The sequence below is a fragment of the Acanthisitta chloris genome, unplaced genomic scaffold (genome assembly GCF_000695815.1).
Source record: "Acanthisitta chloris isolate BGI_N310 unplaced genomic scaffold, ASM69581v1 scaffold13570, whole genome shotgun sequence".
Classification (NCBI taxonomy): domain Eukaryota; kingdom Metazoa; phylum Chordata; class Aves; order Passeriformes; family Acanthisittidae; genus Acanthisitta; species Acanthisitta chloris.
The window spans coordinates 27,996-55,230 of NW_008651190.1; the positions used below are offsets into that span (position 1 = coordinate 27,996).

Here is a 27,235-nt window from a genome sequence, read left to right on the forward strand (position 1 = left end):
ATTGAACAAGCATCTATTTAACTACCCATCCTTAATGATGAATTACCTTCTTATTTAGTATGGTAGAACATAATCTCCATGGAGGCAAAGCTATTTTATAAGTAGGGAGAATGTCATGTTATTGCCCTGAAGAGCAGAGTCTTGCAGTAGGACTGAAATTTATTCCTTCCTTATCCAAGAAAAAAATTATTTGAAAAACACTATTTTTTCTGTCTTTCTCCCTCTATGTTCTTCTGCTCAGAAAGTACAGCTGTCCCTTGAAGTCCAATGTGCTTAGCATCTGCTTTTAATAAGTACAGGGAAGACCTTGCCCAGCCTTTTGCATGATGCTGCTTGATAAGCAGATAGTGAAATTATTTCAAGGAGGAAAACAAATTTTAGAGCTCTCTGTTTGAGTTTCACCCCTTTGGTCTGTGTATATAATGTCAGGAATGGAATTATCATTGGGTTAATGCAAAAGAATGTCTTATGGGGACAAACAACTGCCTGATAACAACAAATGTCTTTCTTCTGCTGCAGGGCAGGACAGAGTTCCTCTTTGGACTAATGCACTTCCTTGCTTCCTTACTGTCAGCATACTTAAGCAATCCAGGCTCTTTCAGCAGTTAGGCTCAGAGTAGGTAAAATACCACTGCACATTTATATGTGGAATAGTATCAAATGAGTACAGTAATTAATATGGCATCTGCTCCTGAGAACAGTTTCATTTCCTTCTGGTAGTGACAGGATATGTCCATTTTCCCCCCCTTTTTCAACCACAGCAGCATTCCAGGGATGTGCCATAATATCCTTTTTCTCCATCTGGTAATACTGCGTTAGATAATTGTCGCTCGCACTCATCTGGTCATCCTCTTTTTATAATAACATAAAAATTTCTTACCCCGTTTCTAGTTTTACTCCCTTTTGTAATTAGTAAATATGCTTAAAGCATATTAGGAGATTAGCATTATTACGTTTTATTTATGTGTGTGTTTTTTAAAGTGCTGCAGGACTTCTCCAAGCACAGAGAGTGGCTTTGCTTATGACTATGCACTGATTTACAAAATGTCACTGGTAGTACATCGCCCTGGGGAAGCAGATGATACATGAAATAAACCCATCCAGGTTCTGCACACAGACATCAAATTACAGCCTGCTGGCCAGGCTGCAGTGGTATCCATTAACATATTACCATGCAAGCTGGCAGCACACCAGCCCATCCCTGAATTCCTTCAGGGGTTTATGGGCCTCCACAAGACATCCTTCAGTGTAAGGCTATAAGGATAAAAGTGACAATTCTCCTCAGGTTTCTGTGGCAGGCCTCATCATTTGTATACAACAAAATCTTAGCCCATGCACTGATTTTCAGTGAGAGGTCTGGATACTCCAAAGGAGAGTGTCAGGCCAAAAAGCTGCCCACCCTGGACAAGACTGGCTTCAGGTTCAGATATTTGTTTTCCTAATTACCTGCATTGCTAGAATCAAAGTAGACTTTGGCTTTGCTGTTTGAAAGGTTATATAGCAGCAAACTTACAAACACATGCAACATCCCCCTCTCCCCCCCAAAGACAGCTAAAGTTGTTGTGATGAAAGGGTTGCATGGTGCCTACAGAGACATCAGATGACAAAAGCACGAGTGAAGCCAGCACAGACTCTGCTTTTGGACTTAGAAAATGAGTCAGACCTTCATGGCCTTGGCATTTTCCACACCCTGCCAGCTCAGAGCAATGTGACTTTGCCTGTTTCTTCAGAAAAAAAGAATTGTACAATGAAGTGACTGTGAAATATCACCATATGATGGTTGTGGACACGTCCCTTGCTGGAAACAGAGCATTTTGGGACTCATCTAGTTGCAGCTGGATACTTCTTTCCTCTGCCCTTCTTCTGTATTCCAAATTGTGCTGGAAAGCCTGCCCAGCATCTGTGAAACTATCTGCTTATCCCACTCAGCACAAGCATTGCAATACAAAATTACATTGTGGCTGGAGAAACCCCATCTAATTTGGTCGAAGTTTCCCCTCATCAAAGGGAACCCTCCAGACAGCTCAGAGAAAACCACACTAGACTTTGAAGGACTTCTGTTTCCCCTGCATTGTTCCCATAAGCAAGCCTGAAAGCCTAAGAGGCAGGAACATTTCCTTTTTCTCCCATCTTCATTTGTTGAGACCAAGCTGCAACTCTCCTTAGTTGCCGTAGGTATTCATGATGCAAAGTTTCTCCAACCAGGCTGATTCTATGATTCTATGAAAAGGAAGGGATTCCCAGAGGCAATCCTGCCCTCTCTGGCCTCTGTTGGTGTCAGTGTGATGTCGCCTGCACTCGCAGTTCATCTGGGCTGGTGGAGAACATGAGGAGCAGCACTCAGCACTGTGTGAGTCAGCAGCACTGCAAACTGCTCAGACCACCCTGGACTTTTCAGAGCAGGCACACCTCTCCCACTCCCCCAGCTGCTGTGTCCCTGGGCACAGCCCCATCCCTTTGAAAGGAGCTCTTTCCACAATAACAGCTTTCTGCTGAAGAACTATTATTGTCCCAAGCTCAAAAGTAGTCCTGTGTCCTCCACCATGAGTGGATTGTCGCTGCAGAGGAACCACCTCAATTTCTAAGGCTTTGAGGAAAGCAGGCACTCTGCCAAAATAACCACAACCTTATCAGCAGGCACATGTGAGCCCAAAAGGCATCATCCCCAGGCAGTACCTTGGTCAGCAAAGGCTGCAGAGACACTGCAGGAATCTACTTGTATTTTGTCCATGACAGCATGGTGATTAGGTGGAAGTGCTCTCCTGATACAGGTCTGGGGATTTAAAAGATTGTGCTAAACAAATAAGGTTTTGAGTGCAAGTCTTAGGGTTGACTGGCTAGGTGGATGTCTCCTAGGCATTCTTTTCTTAAACAGCAGATTCCTACTCCTCTATCTAAATCAATTTTAAAATTTAATGCAAAGATACACCCTGCATTTCTTGCAGTCTTATAGTTCATTAATTGCTAAAAAAAAAATTTGGTTCATATAATCTGCAGAAATAAAACTTTCCTATAAAGAGAGGGATGAGCAGATATGGCTGTAGTTAAAAATGCTTGTTTTCTTTGAGGAGGCAGTAAGTGGTAATGAAAGAGGTGAAAAAATATTTTTTAAAAAATAATTACTGAATGTGGAATTTAACATTTCTTGAAACTTTCAAAGGGTTCTGAGTATTTCAGGCTCAGGTTACAATACAAAACATAGACTAAGATAAAACTTATGATTAAAATCTGGACATTTATATATTTCCATATACTAAATTAACTAGTGTGCCTACATGTCTGGTGATGTATGATATCAAACTCGACTGTACTATGGAATAAAATGGTTAATTAGTGAAAGTGTCATTGTGTGGAGACAAGAAAGTGGCTTATGGTTGTCAGAGCAAGGATTTTTATCATGTTCATCTAGGGCATAAACACATTTAAACAATCATATTAAAATATTAGAATGGACTCTTAAGGAGGACTTTTTTGCTGGTGGCAATTGCAAACACACACCTCATCATGTAAGGAGAAACATAACCTTATTTTGCACTCCTGTTTGTGCAGAAGTATCAAGGCTCCATGCAGTAAGCTGCTCAAAGTCTTAAGCTGCGTTTGTTTCTATGAAACAATGTCTCTAGGGTGTTCAGCTAGTGTAATGAGCCACATCCTGGAGCTTTAGTTTGTTGTTTTTTTTCCTCTAGCTGACAGACCTGTGGGCTCTTCAGTTTCCACTCTAGCTCCTCTGGAAGGAAATGTGTTGCTTGGAAATTAATTATTTTTGTGTTAATTCTTGCTTCAACAATTAATGGGCATCTCTCTTTGGAGTTCATTTTGTTACTTAGATGACAATTATATTGCCTGGTTTATGCTCCATTTTGTTTTCTGGTAACATATTTGTTGTGATGCCATCAAAATTTCCTTTCCAAAATTTCCTTCCCATTCAGGAAGAACTACTCAGAAACCTGTAATCACTGCCTCTGGTGTTTAGATCAGTCAAACAATCCCATATCAGGTTTCCCACTTCTAAGAGGAAAGGGATACTTGTCTGAGTCAGAATAGTTCTTTGAGACTGTCATAGAGGATTTGACCATGGGTGGGACACTCACAACTCTGCTGATCTGATGATCCAAGGCACAATCTCCTTTCCTGAGTTCTGCAAATACAGCCCAGGACTGTTGCTGCTGGTCCCCAGAAAAAGGCTTTCTGACTGCAAACTATTTGTTTCAAGACTCAAATTGAGACAATTATTGATCTAATGGCTCATAATTATATAGTGAATTAATGACATGTGATAATAATATTATTTACAGCACAATGAGAACTGTCAGTATCCATAGGATTGTTATTCCCCTCATAAGAAACTGAAAGTTTGTCTTTGAAGACTCTATTGTCTCTGAATCAAGGCTAAGTGTTATGACCAATACAAATAAGCAGCTGCTTTTCCAGGGCAGGTTAGCCTTGGGTTTTTGCTTTGTAATAATTTTTCCTGATGAAAATAACATGCCTTTTCACAGGAATGAAGTTCTCCAAGAGAAAACTAACATTTTGCCCTGAAAAAGAAATTAAAAATCAGTTTAATGCCAGGAAAACTGAACAGCTGATGTCTCACTACCTGTCTAGAATGCTCACTTTGCAAGATGGAATAAGCTTGACAAGGTGCTCAGCTAGAAAAATGTTCCTGCTTCAAGTATGCTCAAATAGAGCATGTTCAAAGTTTATTCTTCCCATTTGTTCAAGATTTCTTTCCACGCAGCACAAACTCCTTTTTCTGGTCAGCTCAGTCCTTGAGCCCTTGCTCCAGTTCTGGCCATGAGCTTTTCTGTGACACAGGTCATGCTGGTTTGCTTTGCACTTCAAGTGAGAGGTGAACAGCTGTGTCCTCCATCATTACTGGTGTCAGCAACATATTTCCAGGCTGAAGAGTCAGAATAGCCAAAATATAATACTGGTGACCATGGTGTCTCCCCTGGGAGAGCTACTCAAGCTGAACGCTTCCTACAGCCTTGGCTAGCCCTCCTGCCCCAGCCCTACTCTAACATACAGCAGATGGTTTTCTGCTGCCACTTTGCTGCAGGGCAGTCACACAGCTTGATTCATCCCTTAGAGAGCTGGTACCTCCCCTTTTTACTTTTGTGTCAGCCTATGCACTTATGCCTAGGCAGCCTGATAAGGAGCTGCTCGTAACAGTTACTGAGCCCATGCCTAATAATTCATCTGAGTGTACTACATCCCTGCCTGGACCTGGTGCCAGAGTGCAGGTCGATGAAATGGAGTGTCCTGGGTGCTGCTGGGCAATTGCTTTGGCTAAAGAGGGGAGGCTAAGGATCTGAACATGTGCAGCAGCTGTTTGCATATCTTGCCTGTTGGACTGTCTGCCAAAATCATTACAAAGCACTGGATTTTCTGGTGGAGGCTAAAAGGGCTGAACAAGTAAATACATTACAAAACAAATACACAGAAAGGGAGCAAGCACTTTCTTCCCAATGAGAAGCTGAAAGGGAGGCCAATCACCAGTTCCTAGAGTCAATATGGTACAAGAGTGCCTAATAAACTGCCCCAAAATCCAATTCTCTTGCACAGTCCAAGGGACTACCTTGCCTCATACAGCCTGGAGAAGAACCTTCCCTCGATTTGCAGCAGTTTAAGATAGCACAGCTGACAAAGCAGGACCTTACAGAAGAAACACTATCTCAGAGATCAGAAGAGAAATTGTGGCTCATGAGAGCTGTGTTCAGCTTCAGTTTCACTTGCCTGTGTTTGTGTGAGAGCAAAAGGTGGCTGGAGAAGTTCAAAATGCCCTGTGAACACACACAGCTGTTCCCTTCATTTAGTAATGAAAGACAGCTCAAAAACCCCAGCTGTAATTCTAGCAGTCCTGGTTCTGCCTCTCTCAATGAGTTACAGCTGGCCAGGCACTCAAATTCCCTGTGAAACACTGCTCTGAACCCAAACCCACGGGGCAGCACTGCGTGAAGGGATTGCCATAGTAACCATTCTTTGTGTCTCGAAAAACTGACAGACTGTTTTCAGCGGAAATTACATAGAAATGTGGCATTCACTGTCTTAGATAAAAATAATACTCCCATGATGAATCAAATTGCAGGAGACTCATAAAGCTTGGTTTTTGGTTTGGATTTGAAAGTTTCTGGGTATCATTTAGTCCACAGTTCTTTAGAATGATTTTTCATTTGTAATCATTAAAGCAAACAGCTGATTGTGAATTTCTATCTTAACATAGTTTTTGCTTCTATTCAGAGCACAGATTCATGATCTCTGCATTGATTCATTCTTCACCATTCATATTTTTCTGGTGTAGGAGTTCCATGGCTTGAAGCCACAGAAATATGAGTAGCATATACCACAAAGCTGTCAAAGGAAGTAGTACTATTAAAAATTATAATTGGATCTGACTTGATTTCATTTTGCTGAACTTAAGCCTTAAAAGAATGTGTAAAGCTCTCAGCCTGGCTTGGAAGAAGGTCATAATGTAATGCTGAGCATGGGACAGCTCATCTGTCTATCAGGTGGTCTTTCAAGCTTTACATTTGGAAAGAATACAGATGGATGTTCAACATACATCTAATCTTTATGTCAATTTTGTATTTATTACCAAATACATTTGATCAAGGCTTTGCAAGAACTACCAGCAATGTGTCTGCAGTTAGAAACTTTCCAGCTTTTCTGATTTTGTCAAGAGAAATCATACCAAATAGAGTCATAGTTCTTAAGTTGAAACACACTCAACATGCTTTGAGGCTTTCATTGTATTAGATTCATGGTCACCAGTCATAAAATAGGCCATGGAATATTACCATAGAATTATTCCTGAAATTTGCCTCTAACTTCTGGCAGAACTACCTCCAATTTATTTATTGGATTTTTTCTTTAATTTAATAAAGACATTTAAACTAGACTATCTGCTTGAGGATTTGAAACCGTTTGAGTAGATGTCTCGGCCCCAACTATGTTTTAAATTAATAACATGATTTCTGAAGGTTCTGCAAGACCAACATCTTGAATAGAAAAGCTGAGGGTTTAATTACTCATTTCCATATGTGAGTCTGCCAGAAAATGTGTGCAAAAATTAGTAGCTAGCATGTTTAATCAATATTTACTGTAATACCATTACTTCCATACTATGGGTGCTAAGTGCAGGAGAATTCTTAGTGAAATCAAAGATATTTGGAAAAGAGATTTGAATGGAGAGCAAAGATAAATAAACCTTTGCTGTTTCTCTAGAGATCATAGATTTGATTCTTCGCATGGAGAGAACTTTACAGCGATGGCTTCAGAACAGAGAAAAGTTTTTGTTGAAATTCTGAAAGGAAGCATGCCAAAAATTCACAATGAGAATGTTCAGACATGGTTTCTGTGCCAGCAATTTGCTGGGTTGTGTTACAAAGATATGCTCTGTGAGACAGAAGATCAGATGAACTGTGGCAAAGTGATAATAAAGCACAAGGGTTGCTGTTTTTCTAAACTTTAAGAATCATAGTAACAAAAGTAGAAATAATAAAGCAACTCCTCACTTGACAACAACCAGCAATCTGATCCTGTAAGTCAAAGTTAATTTAGCTAAAATGTCTCATTTTTACCATCTTTGCAAAAAATATACTCCTCATGCTTGAAAAATGACATTGGGGCATTGGGGTATTTGGTGAGGAACATAGATCCATATTCAGTGTGATTTACTGGATTTGAAAGAAGTCACAAAACTCGAATTTGAAAGACCATTTAAACCTGTTTGGAGACAACTCGTGTAAAGAGGCTTAAAAGCTCGAAGTATCTACTATCACCCCATCAAAACGTGTATTAAGTGTTTGCATTTAAATGAGAGTATATGACTAACTTAAGATGTCAGTATTTAATACAGGAATATTTCCCTAGTATTTTGTTGCTTTTGTTGGTTTTTGGGTTGTTTTAAGAGTGGTTTGGAGATTTTTCATCTGTATTTGGGGAACAGAGAGATTTTCAGGCTGGCTGCATCTGCCAACACACCGATTGTCAAAATATTGTCACATAGAGTATGACTGAGATTAAACTTCAGAAATATGGCTCAGTCCATTTCTCCTCCAAAGCAGGACACTAGCATAATATCATGAAACCATAAACACATAGGAAGTTTACTTGTTGTTTCTGAAGATTTACTTTACTATTGGTTTTCAGTTTGTCCTCACTACTCTGAGAGGCCCTGGTGATGCTGACTGCTTGGCTGTCTCCCTCAGAAGCCCAGTCAGTACTGATATCACCCTAGTGCAGTTTGAAAGGGATGAAGATGTAAACAGGGTTGTCACTAAGGGGTGTGGAGGCACTGAGCATCTTAGATGCATGAACAAATCAGACCTGTGACATCCCATTTTTCTTCCTATTTCAGTTCATTGCCACTTGCCCTTTATCTTCTTCTCCAGCAACCCCCGATACACACCAAAACAGAAGGAGCAAAACCTTCCTACTCTGCACCGTGTGCAGCCAGGTTTAAAGGCATGTTGCGGTTATATTTGGTCATCATTTTATCTAAATATTTCCACCCTCCCCAGGCTCATATTGCTGTGCAAGGGTGGCCAGTGTGAGAAGTCTCACTGTTTTTTCTTTGAAATCCTGTAGAAAACATTAAGAATTGGGGAGCTGCTTGTTACTCACTAGAATATTTTTTTGTTTCATTTCAGCTCTATGATGGACCTGATGTACAATCTAACCTAATAGGCACTTTCTGTGGACGGTCTCTTCCACTGGCAGGGAACACTACAGGGACCAGCCTTCATGTGGAGTTTTATTCTGATGGACTGAATGCTAGAAGTGGCTTCCAGATGCTGTGGCATGCTAATGGTAAGTTAGCCAGGTTTCCTCTGGGAAGGTAGGTTTCCTGCCCTATATGTGTAATAGAGCCCCAGTTTATGCCGGTCTATGTCAGTTAAGAAGAAATAACCCATTACAGCTCTAAAATCATTGCATTTCTTCATAATTCTTCAACTACTTTCCCAGTGAGTGTTTCTGCACATGTACACCTTTGAAGATCATCTGTTTAGGGGCTGAGAGCTGTCAGTGAAATATGCTCTCACTTGCAGGAGTAGGCAAAGGGATGAGGACTATGTCCTGAATTTCTGTACTGGACAGGAGATAGATGCTGTTTCAGGCTAGCTGTGAGTGACTTGGGCTTTCTGATGGGAACGGTCAGCCCTCAGTTTGCCCCATTTCTGTAAACTTGTGTTTTTTGTGCAGGTTTCTCTCTAGTGGTACTTGTTTTCTTGGGTAGTGTTCACTTCCAGCTGCCCCCACCCCTCTTCTCTGCATGAAATAACATTGGCCAGGATGTTCTTTGGGTGTTTGTTCTCTTGTTCTTGCATATCTTGAAGACTGTCACAAGCCTTATTAAACAGGCAAGCATGCACACCAGTTACAAACAGCTCTGCTAATGACTGTACAACTGCAAACTATATTTGCAGTTTCTTCATAAGTGAGGCTACAAATGCTTCTTTTTTCCACTCTGCTTATTTAACAGCAATAGTGGACTGTAACAAGATTAAATCGTGTGCTGTTGTACATCCCATCAAAGGGGATCCAACCTTGAAAATAATTAAATCGCCCCAGTTGCCCTGTCTGTCTAATCAGTTCACACCATTCAGGTCTGACAGCACTGTGAAGAGGCTGAAGTGGGCTGCAGAGGCCCCACTGAGGGTTGCTGAGGTGTATGGCATGCTAGAAGTTGTTTGAATAGGAGCTCCTTGCCCCTACCACAGACTGCTGGTGTTTGCAGGCTCCCAGAGAGCTCTCATGGCTAGGCAGTGGTGCCTTGCATTCAAGCAGGGCTGAAGGGGCATTTCTGAGTAAAAGAGAGACATATGTGGGAGGAGTGGGCTGTGTGGCAGGAGCCAGCAGGGGAAGGGCTGCAGCACAAAGGTAACGTTCTTGTGCTTCAGGGTGATGTCATTCTGGGACTGCACAAAAGAAGAAAAAGTGGAGGCTTTTATGCACAGCCAGATGACATCAGCTCCATACAGTAGCCATGGTGCTGGGTTAACTTGCTTTTCTAAAGCTCTCAAAGCTTTCCAGAATCTGCCTGAGTGGTAAACACTCTTGTGCTTTCCCTCTTTTCCCACCCCTCTGTACTCCGTTTTTGCACTGACATATTCACTTCTCTGTCAGACAGCACTGCCCTTCTGTTAATTTCTGGACACTAAACTGCAGCCTGATGCTGCACAGGGCCCAGACTGCTAATGTAGGGCTGTGTCTAAGCAGCAGACCAGGATCTTGTGGGGTCAGATAGGTCTGGCTCTTAGGGAATGTCATTGCTGGCTCTGAATGTCACAGCTGTAACTTGTGACAGCTTGCAATATGAGGGCAAGTTCCTCCAGAGCTGACCACAGTTGTCATCTTTTTGTTCATTCCAAGCACTTTCCTTTTTCTTAAGTGGTGTCATGCACAAATATGGGTATTTATCTTACTGTTGGTGTCTGTGCTGTCTGGGCATATACCATTGCTCTGGACTGGATAAAATTAGATATGTCCCTGTGGTTGGGATACTATATTTACCTCTCCCATCTGAAAATCTTTCAAGTGCACAAAAAAAAATTCACTCAAAAAAGTCTCCTTGTCTAGGGGAGCTGATAGGGAGATGTAGCCTTTGAGTTGGCTATTTCAGAGCGAAGGATTCAGGTCCCTTCTTCCCTGAGGGCAAATCCCTAAGAAAATCTACACCCAGATCTGGTAACATCTCACCTGACAAGAAAATAACAAGGCTACATATACTGCTGAGAGAAGAGCTTTTATTTCTGCTCAAGTGACAACTGTGTGCTCTAGAGTTCGAGCTGCTGTGAATTATTTCTCAGGCTGTTCATGCACTCCTTTAACTAGCAGTTGTGAAGCATCTACGAGATATATATCAAGGACACTCGCATGCTTTGGTGGTAAAGAGAGCAGCACTTATATTTGCCACCATGTGCCGTGCCACACATGACATAAATTTGAACTGTTTTGATTTAAAACATTTGCACCTGATCTTGCCAGCTGCTGAGCTACTGATCTTGGTTGCTGAAGGAAACCCACTCTTTAGGCTTTCACAAGGACAGAATTAGTAACTGATCTTAGGAGAATGCTGTTATTTATGCTTAAAAGTGTCCTAGATAATTTTAACTTGCATGGAAAGATCTAGTGCAAAGAATTCAATTTAAAAATGATTGTGATTCTGAAATTACACCGTTCTTCTAAGGGGTTTCATTGATGAGAATGGATTTAGAATTGATTTGGCTAAATCACTAATGTTTTCTTCAGCAGCCAAGGCCTCAGGAGGATTATTCACCAGAGGAAGGCTTGAATCTGCAAGGTGCTTATTCCATTTTCACACTCTTTTAGGAAAATTAATATAGGCAAATATTTTTTGGAGCATATATGAGCCTTTTGGGAAAGAACAAACTCTTGGCAGCTGTCTGGATATTGCAAAGATGGCATGCCAAGCAAGCTGCTTTCCTTAACAAAAAAATAAAAAATCTGGAGCCCAAGAGGGCAAAGATGTCTCAGTGCAAAATTACACCAGTGACAACTGTCACTATCTGAGAAGACACATATTTCCTAGACCCATCACTTACCTTATTAAGCAATGTGCATGTAGGAGCTGACTGCTTTATATATACATCTGCATTTCATTGGAAGCTTACTCATTTGGTAACTTGATTGTTGGTAGAGCTTATGCATTTAATTGTCTCTTCTCAGCATAGTAAAAATTTGCAGCCACTATTCTGCTTTCTGTTTCACATTTTCAGTACTTGTGTCAGATGAAACGTTAAATTGTTAGTTAAATTGTTAGGGAAGAACAACAGAAACAGAGACTAGATTCGATTAGATTAAGATGCAGAAACCATTCACTGCAGATATTTGTTAGGCATCCATTAGGATTCCTGAGGAGAACATCACACTGCAGGTCAATGAGGGAGCTGAGGCCCAGATTTTCTAAGCCTGAGTCATGGCTCTGTTGGTCATGTCTTGTGTGGGCTTGGGCAAATTGCCATTTGTTCTGTTTTCAAAAATGACTATTTCTTTTTGATGTCTTTCTGTCACATTAAGTGTAAGGATGCACAGGGTCTGATCTTTTGAAGTCCTGAGTAGTTGTTTTGAGTTCTGGTTGCTACCATGTTCAGAGGTGGCTTTTTATGTTGCAGTCTGACCATTAAAAACATATACATGCTCTCTATGAGAGCTAAGGATGAACTAATTTCTGTTTCTTCAGCAAGCTAGGCCTCCCTCCACCTCCCAAATTAATATATAAGAATAAGAGCCAAAATTTTCTTAAAATACTCATTTCTGAACAGGTTGATCAATGTCTGAGAGCTAGAAAATGGCTTCTTTTTTTTGATATTGAACACTGGCAGCTGATCTGGGAACTGTGGCCATTTGCCATTCCATATCTTGAAGGGTCCTGTTTAAATGCCTACATTTGCCTTTATGTCTCTGGCTCTCAGCAGTCTATTTACTATCCATCTTGCTGATTTCAGATTGGAACATCTTGAAAAAATACCAGAATTCAAGAAGCTGATAAAATGATAGTCATGCTACAGAAGTGATTAACAAATCAGAAAGAAGAAAAAACTAAAACTGTTTCTGACTTGAATTTTTACTCTCTTGCATAAACCCTCATCACAAAAATTATTCCTTTTCATCCATTGGATAACATTCTATAACTAAACCTACTCAAGAGGGCAAAAGTTTCAGAATCAAATTAAAGTTATACTTCATGCAAGTATTAGTGTGGTAGAGACAAATGTTTCTACTACATGCTCCTTGCAGTTAGAGTCAGTTTATGTTTATTGAAACATTTCACCATGAGCATCACAACTGGAAAACTCTGAATTCTTTAATTTCCCTAACTCTGATTTTACAGGAACGGTGTCAGTTCATTTTAACCTTTATGGATCGGATTTTTCTAGCTTATGACTAACACATACCCGTGAATAAATCTGAAAACCTTGCCAATAATAGAGGTTTCCACAAATTACTACATTTCTATTCAGCTATAATTATTTGTGAGAATAGGGATTCTTCTTTGGTTAATGAACACCATCTGCTAACCAGACAGGCAGTAATATGGAAAGATCTATAAATCATCCCTTGCACAATCTTCAATGAATACGTACATTTTAGTTAGAGGAAAGCAAAACCACCAAATATATGTTTCCTGAGCTTTCTATTTGTTGTCAGATTTCCTAGCAACTAACACCATAGTAGGTAGTTGTCGTAAGCATTTTTCAAGGGAATTCCAAGACCTTCACACTACTAAAAGAGTATCTCCCCTCTCTTCTCTTTTTTTTCTCAGTTTAACTGCAGGGTTGACATTTCCAAAATTCCTGTGAGGAGGTTGGCACAAACTGGGCATATGCTGTATGCAGTTCAGCTGCAAGAACTTTTGCACAGTACAGCTGTCTGCATATCTGTCCACATACAGAAAGAACATGTATTTCTGTGCTGAGAAAAAACTTTTAAAGATGTTTCACTAGGAACAGAATCGTTTGGGATTGTTCACTATTATTTCAGTGAGAGCTGAAGTCATGCAGCAATTAACAGGTTCTGCTTCTGTGTTTTTATTTACCCCTAAAGACCAATTATTTTTTTTTACTTTGTTGCCATAAACAGCACAAATTCCATCTGTTTGAATAGAAGCAAACTTTTATCTGCTGCTTGTAGACAAATGCAAATATTGGGAGAGATGGGAGGTTTGTATTCACATAATGAATCAAAGTTTTGTAAGTATTTCAAAATGTTATTCTAACATTATTTAAGTTTTCTCATTTTAGTGTAATGTAGCAAGTGAGTTGGGAATATTTGCTTTAATCTCTGAAGTATTTCTGTAAATATTTTATTAAACTCAACTGGTATCTGTATTTTCAGAAAAGCACAACACAACTGATTCTTACCTCATCCACATAAGAGCAGAAACGTAATATATAAACTTTCTGCCAATTGGCCAGAGAGTTCAGAAACTGCTTCTGCTCTGATGTGGAGGTTTCTACTGGTATATGCAGGTCAGCCAAAAAAATTCAGGTGTGAAGTTCACATATTTGCAAAGATCAATTAGTTCTTTTTTCAGCTATTAGTCAGTGAATACTGAGGCATAAACTCGAGCAATTCCGTTCTGTTTGCAAACAATTAAGAAATGATTGGCAACATGAGTTCAGCACATTCATTATAAGAAATAAATCACAGCAACCTAAACTTTACCTCCATTTTACTGGAACAGTAAAGAAGAATCACTTCATTTTAACAAAAAGCCTTTTCTTTGGTGAACATTTGTAGCTGGAAGAAAAGAAATAGGACGTTAAAAACAGTTTGACCTTCTTACTCATGAGCTTGAGATACCTCATCCAGAGAATATTGATTGAGCTCAGAGAAAACATAAACCTCTCTGGAGAGGGAGTGTGAGTAATGTGAATGCTGCTTGCAAGGGTTTGCAGGGAGGAAAGGTCTGTGCCTCAAAGAGCAGCACACAAGGTTTCCACTCATCTGAGCCATTTCGGGTTTAAATAAAAAACATGCCTTTTGTGTCTATCAGGAAATTCTTAATAGGAGAAGCTGAGTCATAACTGCCTGCTTAGTTTTAAAATGTTCTCAGCTTTCTTCAGGCTGAGATAAATAGCAATTGGCTTTGTTCTTGCCTGCTGAAACTCCCTTGCCTCCCTGTTCCCTCCCCCTCAGGAGCCAAGACATCGAGTCTGTTTGTTGAGAAATCTTTCTGTTTCCCAAGCTGGTGAGCCTGCTTTTCCCTCCTGAAGTCTGTTCTTAGTGGCTATGTAACTCTGGCTGCTGAGAGAAAAGAAAGCAAGTAACTCACCCTGCAAATTCCCCCCACTCCTCCCCACCCCCGACATCTTTTTTCTCCAGTAGCAAAACCTCAACGACCTGGTTTCTTTTGCAGAAAATTAGGCAATTTTATGATGACACTGGTTAACAAAAAAGGGATGGTGGGTTACACTGAAGCTTTATTCCTCTCTGTCTCTCGCATGAAATGTTCATGGATATCAAAGTTTCAGAGGGGTTAACATTTACCTGTGCTGGCAGGCCTTGGGAAAGGAAGTTAATTACCTTTTTCTGTGTCTCTCTCCATAAGGACTGAAGGCAAGATTGGCTTGAAATATACTTTTAAGTTTCTTTAGCTTCTGGATTGAAACACACTGTAACTTGACAATGTAACTTTGTGGCTATAGGGTGAACCAGCCCAGGCTGCATTGTGTGAAGTAAGATGGAGAAAAAGGGAGAACTAAGCCTGTGACAATTCATGTGTGAGGTCAACATCAGCTGTGTAAAGATTTTCCTGGGTTATAGCTACCTATTGTTCAACTGTGGGAATTCTTGTGTTTGAAAGGTAGTTTTCCAGTAAGTACTGGGTGATGGCTGCAAGAGATCAGTGTTACATTGCTGGCATGGCTGGAGTCTTCCTCATGTCTGTATTTAGATGTCTCTTTAGTTTAAAATAGCTTCTTATTGCTTTGCTCCCTTTCAGACCCGCTGCTTTTTCCTCTCATAGATTTGTGGTTTGCAGTCCTAGAAGTCCTAGAGCCAACTGTGGCAAAGCCAAACTCGTTTTCAATGAGGAGCTGAAAAACCCTCTGGTAGAGATCATGACTAATGTTCCCGGGGCTTAGCAGCCACCAACTTGTCACAGAAGGTGTTAAGGAAAGTATTTGCACTTAATTGTAGATCTTGATCTATAGCTTCCTGAAAAAAAAAAAAAAAAGGTGTCAAGCAGAGCAGTGGCCAAAGATGCCTTGTACAAGTTGCAAATTATTCTTAGACTTAATCAAGATTAGATGAGTTTTACACATCTGTGTGGAATAGTTGAGTAGGTCAGAGGGGTAGTTTATTTGTTTTATGCTATTAAAAAACTCCTGTAAATAAAGGTTCTGATACAGATACTATTTATCACTTCTGACATACCACAGTATTCACCTCTGGGAATATAGAGCTCATGGTTTGTTAGATGGTTTTATTAAGTGTTTTGGGACTTTTTTGCTATATGACAGAACCTTACCTCTGGAAGAGATTGATGGAGAGTGGGCATTACTTACAAATCTCAAGTGACCCTATAAAACCTGTGTAAGCAAAAGATTAGCACCCAAATGAAGCACTTGGGGGCTTGTAATGTAGAGAGGAAAAAAATGCTGCTGCAAGGCAGAGCAACACACATGTAAAATCAGATCAAACACACAATTCCTTTGCTTTCTGCATGTGATAGATAGATGCACAGCCACCCTACTGGCTGCACTGAAAGTGGAGTTTCACCATGAATGTAGCTGATCTAAATCTGCCCTGACACTGGGAGGGCTGCTGTGCCTTCTCACCCTGCTGACCGGGGGACTGGGATGGTGGTGTCCTTGGAACTCAGTAATGAAGGTTAATGCAGTAGTTATCACATCTCCATATAAAGCAATGATATAACTGTAGTCTCAGGTGTTCAGCTGCTTTGTGCTGTCAAACCAGGGCCTGCATTTGATCCATTGTTTCGCTGTTTTTATTTATTTATCTTTAATCTAGCTCATAATATGCAAGAACTTAGCCACCCAAGGGCCTGGGGAGTGATGTTTGGACAATAATTTCTGATCTGAAAAGAAAGCACGTAACTTTTCAAACATGGCTTGTCTTACAATTGCACAGTTAGAACTGAATTTAAAAAAGGGACATGAAACTCACCAGCTGTCAGAAAGCTGCGTGAACCACTGTGACTTGGCAGCTTGTAATCTCGCTGAGTGGGCTGAGGGAAAATGCATTGTCTTTTTCTGCATTTTGTGATTTGTAAAGCAATGGGAAATAGCATTTTTACAACAATAGGAAGGCCTCCCCATGATAACATAGTTTGTGTATTAGTTGAGGTCAGTAACAGCTGAGGATGGATCTGTTTCAGCTTTCTAGACCTGATAGAGGTCAATACAAAAAAAATAGTCACTCTTTTTGCTCCGTATCAGTTTGTTCAGCTGTCAAAGAAGATGCTGAGGTATAGTACAAAATATACCAAGAGAGGAGGTAAAGTACTTACTGCAGGCAATGCAAGCAGGTCTCGCCTGCTATTCTCTTCCCAGCTAGACCTCAGCTTCCTGTGATAGATCAGACCCTCAAGCCCAGTATACACATTTGTCTATGCAATGGGTGCTATAGCCTGTCCTTATCACAGAGCTGTCGGTGAATTTTTCCAGAGCCCCACACTGACAGGCTGCTTCGCTGTGTTGTCAGGTTGTGGAGAAGAACTGTATGGCCCTTCTGGTTCATTTCACAGTCCTGGCTACCCCAGCAGATACCCAAGCAATAGGGAATGCATCTGGTACATCCACACAGCACCTGGTAGCAGCATTCAACTCACCATTCAGGAATTCGACATTGAATACCACCCAAACTGCAGCTACGATGTTTTGGAGGTAAGAACATTAGAGTTATTCCTCAAAAATACACAAGCTGTATGCTTTGTTTTCCCAAGAAATGCAGGAGCAGAACAAACAATTCTACTGCAATTTCCGATCTCTGCTGTGGTTGCAATGATGTTTCACAGGTGTTGTCACAGAAGCCACAATAGTATTATCTTTTGCTTTATGCTGTTTGTATCTGGATACCTTAATTAATAATGATACTAGGCATTGTACATTTCCTAACAAGAGAGAAAACTGCTTTGAAAAACTCACTCTTAAAAAGTACATATTTTACAAAGAACAATTTCCTGATGTAAAGGAAGAAAATGGATCACTGTGAACATAAATAAGGTGAGACCTTGTGTAGGACCTTCCGAGGAAGTCCCTGAGTGTTGAAAACTATGAAGAATCTCTGTACTCAGAAAACAAAGAAGAAGAGAAGAGGCAGTGTCATAGTCATCTTAGGGTGGTGGAACAAGGAGAAAAGGGTCCTCTCTAAGGGTGTACTGACCTTTAAGGGACTTACAAGACTGGATGGCCCCCTTGTATATGACATCTTTGTGCTCACACTGGAAGCAGCCAGGTGACCAATCTCAACTAACAGAGTTGAATAGACTTCCAGTGCAAGAAGAAGGTTTAGGAAATAATTTCAGGAGTAAATTCTTCAGAATTACAGACTTTCTAGATTTCTCTTACTAGAGACATTTGAGATCACTAATGGAGGTACAGTGGTTGGGACCTTCATTGATGTTTATACATGGGTGACATCTTAATATTTTTGTAGTGAACCCAAAAGACTGAACAAGAGATCTTGTACCACTCTGCTGGAGCCTTTCTTTTCCTCATCCCCTGGGTGATGTGATGTGTTAGACATCTTTCTGTCCATCATCCACACCTACTTACTGTGGCCCATTCTCACATTTGTAGCTTTGATTTCTCCAGTCTATGCTACTTAGTGCACACTAATCAGCAGTATTCCTGGAAAACTTTTCCCATATTCTAAAGCAGATCCTAGATATACAGTTGCCAAATAGATAGATAGATTGGTAAGCATTTGTATGAGTAGAAGAGATGTGTATCTTAACTCCAGCTTTCTGGCTCTGAAACAGGCTTCTCTAGCTCAGCAAAGCAGTGGAAGTCTTGATGACATGGACACTGTGCTTTGAGTATCCTATTGACTTTGGGGCCCTGTACTAGATGTACAGGTGTACCTACTACACCTGTACATCTAGTAAATCTGCCTGTAAGCTTCAGTTATGCCTCTGTTGCCCAGAGGAACCCATTATATAGGTACAAAATCTATGTCTGCTGTGGGTGACCATTTCTTGAATAGTGCAAAGACAATGCCTACATCTGCAGATGGTCACCTAGGAACTACCACAATCCAGTAAGAGTATAGATGGCTGGCAACCATTTTCTTGGCACCTTTTTGACTGGGGAGGGAGGGCTAGCCTAATGCCAGTTGAGTGGGTTTCCAGACACAAACTGCTTAAAGGCACTGTTTAAGAGGATCCTGCAGTTTGCTGCTCTCTGTCCCTGAGCAAGACATTCACCTTAAGTTTTGGGGTTTCTTCCTTTACCATTTCAAGCTGAGTTGCTATGCTTTGCTTCTTTCCAGTCTTACTGATTCATCTGCACAGATGCCCACCTCGCTGTCTGAACTCCCCTGCCTTCCTGCCCTCAGAATTGGCATGCCTCTGAGTTACTTGTCTCCTGACCTTGGCTCATGCAGTTCCCAACACCTGTCCGTGATCTGCTGGCAGATAACCTAACATAAATCAACTTACTGGGAAAATTTTTTTCATGCCTCAGTGTGAGATCAAAGGTCCTCCTTGGCAGTGAACATCTTCCCCCACCAAACTGCAATCACTTGGAGGAGCATTATGTACCTAGCCACGTATATATTTTCTTGTTTTTGTTATAAAAAGACACATTCACAACATGATTGATATAGTCTGCGCAGGTAAATGATGACTCAAATTTATTGGAAAAAAAGAATGAGATGAACCATTTTCAGAAGCTGCTTCTTTCCTGCAGTTGTCTATATATGTCCAAGCTGAAAAACACACACACGCAAGTTTTAAAAGTGTTTGGGAAAAATGGTTCCTGGTGTGCCTTTGATGCAGTGTATTTCAGTGATCATTAAGGTTCCAAATGCCTTTCACATTATCTTCCCAAGAGTATCCTGTCTACCAATTCTTCAGGTTTTGAAGTCTGTTTTTTCTCATGGTTATTCTCCTGATTTCACTTTTTCTTACCTCTGAATAGTGAGTTCTACCACTTACTGTTTTCTTTCAAGCCAAATAACTTTGCAGCTTTAATAGGAAGTCAAAACCAGTGCTAAAGTCACTCTGAATTCTGCTATCCCTCCCCGTCCCATTAACTTTCTCTACTCCCTGAAATAAGAAGCTGCCTTGTAATAAATATTTCCCAGTAACCACAAAACTTGCTCTCCTGGATGCATTTAGCTTTTGCTTAAAAACACCCTCATCCCTTTGACCTGGTAGAGAATTGTAGGAAAATTCTAAGAGATCTTTCCCATTGCACCACCTTTGCTGCTAACTTCATTTTTATACCATAGTTTCTGGAATATTTCTCTCTTGCACTTTTTTGTGAAGCATCCTTGTTAATGTAAAATTCATCAAATTCAATTCCTCTTATAAACATCCAGAAGCAAATTTTAAATTGTTCTTAAAGACTTTTTCCAGAAATGTTTCACGGAAATAGAAGCCATTATTCGGGACACAATTAAAGAGTTAATATATTTTAAATAGCTTCTATTGAAAATACATACATAGAGGAAAGCAACCGTCTCTGAATTTTATAAACTATAAATATATTCTACCTCAGCAAGATGTAGATCTGAGCTGAAAAGGAAGGAATCCTGTCAATCTATTGCACTTCCAAGACTTTATTAGATGCCCTGGTCTTCTCATTTAAATATACAGAAACATCAAGGATTACTGTAGTTTGTAGTTCTCTGCCAAAGCCAGGCTCTCTCATTGCTGGCAGTTATATCTGAACAGGGATCAGTTTTATTCCCAGAAAATCTGTGTCATGAGGGTGACCAACCACATAAAAACAGCTTTCTGTTGCTCATAACTCTGGAATGCTGACTGTTAACAATAAATGGAGCTAACGGGGCAGAAGCAAATGATAAGAACAGATTAAAACCATGGGCTTTATGGCAGTGTCCGCTATGCCATCTAATATCACTTTATCTCTGGATCAGGTACTCTGGTCAGACTAAATGTTTTTATTTTTATTTTATCTGTTTGCAGCTCAGACATCCTATGATTCTTTGTGAACCACACCCTTGAATTCATTCTTTCCATCCATTCTCTTTTCCCTCTTCTTTTTTCATGTGGTAACTATTGGTTTTCCTCTTTGTAGCCAAAAGTAATATTTTATTGTTTTTTGTCATGGAAACACTCTAGGTTGTTTTTGTTCCAGCTCTTGTGAAAGCATCTGATTAATTGAACTAGCCTAAAGGAGAAAAGAAAATATACTCCTAAGTGTAAAGAGCATGCCTCTGACTGCTTTTTTATTTTGAAACTGTGCAGAAGGCCATTGCTGAACAGTTAACAATGTAAAGGAGACCCACAAACCTCAGATTTCCATCAGTATTTCTTCTTCATCCTTAATTCTTTCCTAACAGGTCAATTCTGAGTGTTCAGCTCAGGCCAAGTCGATTTCTGCAGTAATGCTACAGAAACCAGCAGGGTTTGTGTCAGAGCCGGGTTTGGTCCCCTTGCCCATGGTGTGCAGATGGCCCCAAGAAGCACCAGGGATGATGTGAGAGGCTGGTCCGTGAGGCTTATTAGATGCATATTAGAAACTCCTGCTGTTTCCTCTGCTACATAGCTTCTCTGGGCTGGTTTAGATGATTAATAGCATGTGTTCCTGCTAGATCTCATGCTGTGGCTCTGACTCAGGGAATATACCACAAACACATTTTAAAATTCACATTTTGAACAGACTTCTGACAAATGCAGCTGTCACCAGGCCTCACCAGCAGCCAAGCAGTAAGATTTTTCTGAAGACACTGGGCTTCCAGCAGACAAGCAGGCTTCTTCCCCAGACTGTGACTGCTTCATTACAGATTCTGAATCTGAGCTGTGATTTCATCCATACTGACTTCTCTTGAATGCCTTGAGATGATCGATTGGACAGAGCAACCATTATCCATTCAGGTCATGCAGCCTCCCTGCAGAATGCAAAAAAGTGCTGTCTCAGTCAAAATAAAAATGTTTTAGCTATTGAGCCTGTGTTATCAGCCACCAAAGCAAAATAGAGTCTTTTGAATATCTAACAGACTATAATGTTTACAAAAAAAATAATTCTTTATTTCTTCTGGGGATGCAAGCTTCAGTTTCTGGGGTCTCACATTAACCTAGAGTCACAGAATATTTTTTCCAGTTAAAAGCCAAACTCTTTCTCTTATACCTCTAACAGCAGAGCAGTGTCAGGCCCTGTTGAGCAGTTAGTGAGCACACAATTAATCAAATTATGTAGCAATGCACTACACTTAGTCCTGGAGGTGGGGGGACTAGCTCAGCTCTTTGTTTGACTTGCTCAGCTATTTAGCTTGGACTGAACCCAAAAGTCTTCTCAGATTAAAAAGTATCCAACAGAGTTTATTAAAATATTGAGTTTCCCTTCATCTAGAAGTGGTCAGAGGCAAAAGGGCCACATAGAAAGCTGTTTCTTACAGTACTGTCACTTTCTGAAAGAAATTAATGGATTGCTTCTTTTGACTTTTTTCATGCTTACCAGACTGATAGAATATTGGAGGAGACTTGAGATGCTTCTGGTTGGAAAACTCTGATGCGATTTGTTGCCTCATCTTCCTATTCTCTGCTTCTTGTTCTTTTCATTTGGTTCTTTATTTGGTTTGGTTTTTTATTAGGACTTGCCATTCCCTAGTTTAGCTTCAGGATTGACACATAATATATGCTTATACAATGCTTATATATATGCTTATACAATGAGAATCTATCTATTGCTAGTTCAGTCACTGAAAGACAGCAGCACACTCTTTATCTGGTATATCTCTTTCATAGTTTTCACATTTGAGGTTACTGTCAAGGTGACTTTTGCAGCTGCTGTCCTGCCAAGGACATAGCAATGGAAGGCAGTAGAGTCTTAATATCAGGTGGCATTTCATTAGCATGCAAGGAGCCAATAAAATTCAATCACTGAAGATTCTAGGCACCAGAATCACATGTCTGGATTGGGAAATTGCACTGAGCTTGTGTGGTTTTCTCAGCTTTGAGAAGGAAGACTAGGGAAGGTAAGCCAGTTCCACCAGTTATAAATGGGCTCAAACTAAAATCCTACATCCCTTCTGGTAAACGAGAAATAGGATTAACACAGCTTCAGCATTGATACCTAATTCACTTCACTTGGTTTCAAAGTGCATTATAAAGTACACAATACTGTTGCTGATGGTTAAGCTAGTGGTTTCCTGGTTTATAACTGCCTGAGGCACATTCTTCTGAGTAGGAAATAATTACTCTTAAAAGTCAAAACCTGTCTTCTGTGGCAAATATGAATGATACATATCCTTGCTTCCAAAGAGTATTATTAAAATGTAGTTTACTTGACCAAAATCCAATAGTTTGGATGTATATGCTGCCTGTGAAGTCAATGAAATGGCAATGTTTTTTTGTTTTACCAGGAGGAATGATGAAATCTAGCCCCAATTTAAAAATCATCTTTTGCTGTGCCTCTAAACATCAGGGGTGTAAAACATCAGCACAGGTTCCTGCAAAGAGAAACAGTTTGTTTGCACAAGCATGCAAAAAAAAAATAAATCTGGGTTTATATGGCCACAGAAACAAGGTATAATCCTGGAGTGGCAGGGAAGAAGAATATCCCAAAGTCCCCATACAGAAAATTCTATTTAATGGAAGACTGACTGTTCTGAAATTATCTAGGATTTCATACTTAGTTCATACAGGTGGTCCAGATGCCAAGTAAACCAGCAGAGAAAATAACTCTCTTAGCTGCTTTACATTTAAAAACGTGGAATCACTTTCAATACTTAGAGAATGAGTTGATTTTTTCTCCTAGCTAAACAGTTGTCATGTACTCTATGTGGCAGATTGTCTCTTTGGAAAACTTTGACACTGTTTCTTCCATTTCTAGGTCTATGGTGGCCCGGATTTCCTCTCTCCTAGGCTAGCCCAGCTGTGTGTTTCAAGATCAGCACAGAACCCACTGCGAGTCTCTACCACTGGCAATTCAGCCATTGTCCGTTTCAAGACAGATGAAGCAGTGACAGGGAAAGGTTTTAATGCCTCCTGGCAAGAAAATCCAGGTGGTGAGTATACTGATTAATGCCATGAGAAATTCAGGAAGTCTGAGAATCAAAGATCAGCCATGCAAGCATTTAAAGCAGTCAAACAACATAGGGTTGAAAGCTGAAGGAGAATGTGGGTGTTACTGGATTTGGTAATGCTAAGACATACTGAAAAACCCACAGAGGAAACAATTGTCTAACTAGCTGAAATCTAGGCCTGCTTATGTATTTTGTAATGGTCTTCCTTGTTGGAGTTTCTTCTCTACATAATTAATCGAGCCATTCTTGTAATCAGAAAAGGACTTTTGCATGCTACCAATTCTTCCTGCCCACTTACATATACAGAGTCCTTAATTAGCTGAATAATGGTTTTGATTTTAAACTGTAAAGTGAAAAATATCTGAGAACATGGCTTAACTTGGAGAACTTAGTGGACTCCAAAAATATTTGGAGTGATTAGCAAATACTTGAACTCTCTAAGGTTCATCCACTTTCCTTGTGATAATTTGTTCATAGCCTTGCCAGTAAGGCTATGAACATCTTCCTGGTAAAGGAAGAGACAAGCTTAAGAGACTCAGCCACATGTCTTTACATGGGAGTTCTTATGAAAAGGCCAATTATCGGAAAATAATCGCAGTGAAAACTGAGGAGAGGTGGATTTTAATTCTTGCAGTTTTGCTTGATTAAGCACACTGATTCATTAATTTGTCAAGGTTTATACTTCTCCACTCTCACAGGTTTTATGAGAAAGGCACAAGATTTGTTTTTAATAGAAGAAGTCTACAATAGTCCTTTGAATTAATCCCCTTCTGAGATCTGGTGGCTTATTTTTTCTACTTATTTTTGCTATCTTTTTAGGCCTCCCAAAGCTTTCTCATCCTTTTACAATGTATTGCCTGTTGTACTCCAGCCCTCCTCTAGCCTCTAAAATACACACTCACCAGAATGCAACAACAGTATAGTTTTTTATCCCTCCAGCAAGCTGCCTCCTTCTACAGCCATCCCAGTGTCTTTCTCTGTCCCTCCTCCATCCCTTTCCAATATATAAAAGTCCATTTGTTTGTGCTAGTCCTGTTGAAAGCCCTGGTACTTCCCACACAGGATCGATCATTCCAGGCTATTCAGATATTCATGAGCACAGAGCTGTTCTGGTCAGCAATATCTGAGAGTGGAGTTCTCAGGAAACCCTCAATTTCATGTATAGAGAAGTAGAAACTTGAGGTTTGCAATTGCTGTACTGCTCATGAGCAACAAGGAGCTCCCAGCTGTCGTGGTATCAGAAGCAGCTTTCTCACCCTATGCTCAGCTAGGCTTTCTTAGCATGCCAGGTCTGTGGCATTCATAGGAATCATATTTTGAATTGCTTTTACAGTATCTAGGATAGAGGAATGCCAGCACTAATGCTTCAGCCTTTACAATATCTAATACCATCCAGGGGCTAGAAAAAAATATTGCTCACAAGTACTGTTGTTGCATATTCAACTATAATGATAATGTTATACTTTCCTGACAGTAATTTCCATTGATTATTGTGCATCCAGGGCAGTTGTAGCACTCATCTTACAAAAATTTAATGTAGAAGATATAAGGAAGGAGGTGCATTTAGTTTGAAAATAGATGTGGATTCTCGCTAAGGCAAAAAAAATAGGAGAAAAGCTTGTGATTAAAACTGATTATGTCTTTTTCAGGCTGTGGTGGTATTTTCCAAGCTACCAGTGGGGAAATCCATTCTCCAAACTATCCTCAACCTTATAATAACAACACAGATTGTTCTTGGGTGATCCAAGTTGACTATAGCCACAGAGTCCTATTGAATTTCACGGATTTTGACATTGAAAATCACCATTCGTGTAACTATGACTATGTTGAAGTAAGTAAAAGAAATTTCAAAAGTTTCCTTAATGAGTCTGATGAAATAGTTGCAAAATAGCCTCATACAAAGATGACTATTTTTATAAGAACCTTTCCCATTTATAGTGCAGTTTATCACAGCGTGTTCCAAGACATAGGATGAGATACTAACATATGTAAGTGATAGCCCACACTCTGTTGTAAACTCAGGAGAGAGGGAGGGCTACATCCAGAAGGGATTATGGCTGGCTGGTTTTCTTTATGTATGCACTGTGTATTCAGGTGCTTCTCAGCTGTCTGTTTAATTGCTTTATTAGAGGCACTGCTCTCTTTAAAGCTTCACACTGCTGTTGGTTTGTGAGCGTTTGTTGATGTCACAGAAATTCAAATTGCTGCTCAATCAGTGCACAACAACGAAGAACTCTCCACGTCTCCATTTGGCCTTTTGGGAGCAGGGACATGAAATCTTGACCTTTGATGTCAGATTGCACTTCACTCAGTACAAAGGCATGTGTGATCAGTACTAGTCAGATAAAGCACAGTGGCTGCAGACCAAAATCCAGCTTTCCTCTTCTTGATAAACTGTCATTCACAGAGAACTCAATTTGGCAGGAACTGTAACTCTTTTGAAAACAGCATCAGTTTTAACAACATTGCCTGGTAAAGCTTTTTTGTACTGAACCAGAAAAAAAAGGAAACGTGTCCTCATTTTGCTGAGCAGAACTGAAGATTTCATTTGGCCACAAAGCATCTTTGTGCAATGACTGTTCTTTTTTTTTTTTTTCTTCCTTTCTGGTTATGAAGCATAGAGAAATACAATTGTGTCTTTTTATTTACATTATTAACTACATTTGGGAATCACTGAAGGGGAAAATATATTTGAAAAACTTTCAAGTCTTCTGTGATATCACACAGCAATAGAAAATCAAAATATCTGACAGAAACACAGGGCACCTGAGATGGCAGTACTTGTATAAATGCCCCCCAAAAACTCACAAATTAAGGGCTAAATTCTGAAAAGGCCTGATACACAAGTTTCTTTTTTAAACCCAATGCCAATGAATGTGTGTAACCATCTGAACACTTTGGAGTACTCAGCTCAATGAACTCCTTGCAGCTACACGCACAACTCTCATTACCTTTATAGGCCAGTGTCATGGTTTAACCCCAGCCAGCATGGTTTAACCCCAGCCAGCAACCACCCACCACACAGGGAAAGCAAAAGCCACACACACAGGAAAGCAAAACAAGGAATTAATTTGCTTCTTCCCATGGGCAGGAGGTGTTCAGCCATCTCCAGGAAAGCAGGACCCCATCATGTGTAATGGCTACTTGGGAAGACAAATCCCATCACTTTAAACATCCCTCCCTTCCTTCTTCTTCCCCCCACTTTATATACTGAGCACGACGTCATATGGTATGGAATAATCCTTTGGTTAGTTTGGGTCAGCTGTCTGTGCCTCCTTCCAACCTCCCATGCACACCCAGCTTCCCTGCCAGTGTGGCAATATGAAAAGCAGAAAAGGCCTTGGCTCTGTGTAAGCTCTGATCAGCAATAACAAAAATATTCTATATTATCAACCCTGTCTACAGAACAAATCCAAAACACAGCCCCATACTAGTCACTGGGAAGAAAATTAACTCTACCCCAGCCAAAACCAGCACAGCCAGATATGGGCACTGAATTTTTAATCATTGAAAGGCATTGGTTGTTCAG

The 27,235-nt window shown here is 40.2% G+C and overlaps 1 protein-coding gene across 1 annotated transcript in view; it reads left to right on the forward strand.

Annotated features, from left to right (window-relative positions):
* Positions 1 to 27,235, forward strand: part of LOC103799838 (cubilin-like) — a gene marked incomplete at both ends in the record, with an annotated part of 66,792 nt that overhangs the window by 24,685 nt on the left and 14,872 nt on the right. The window contains 4 exons of the mRNA XM_009072190.1: positions 8,652 to 8,811; positions 17,194 to 17,375; positions 23,514 to 23,688; positions 25,356 to 25,537. Coding sequence (XP_009070438.1) covers positions 8,652 to 8,811; positions 17,194 to 17,375; positions 23,514 to 23,688; positions 25,356 to 25,537 — 699 coding nt within the window. The remainder of the gene's footprint in view (positions 1 to 8,651; positions 8,812 to 17,193; positions 17,376 to 23,513; positions 23,689 to 25,355; positions 25,538 to 27,235) is intronic.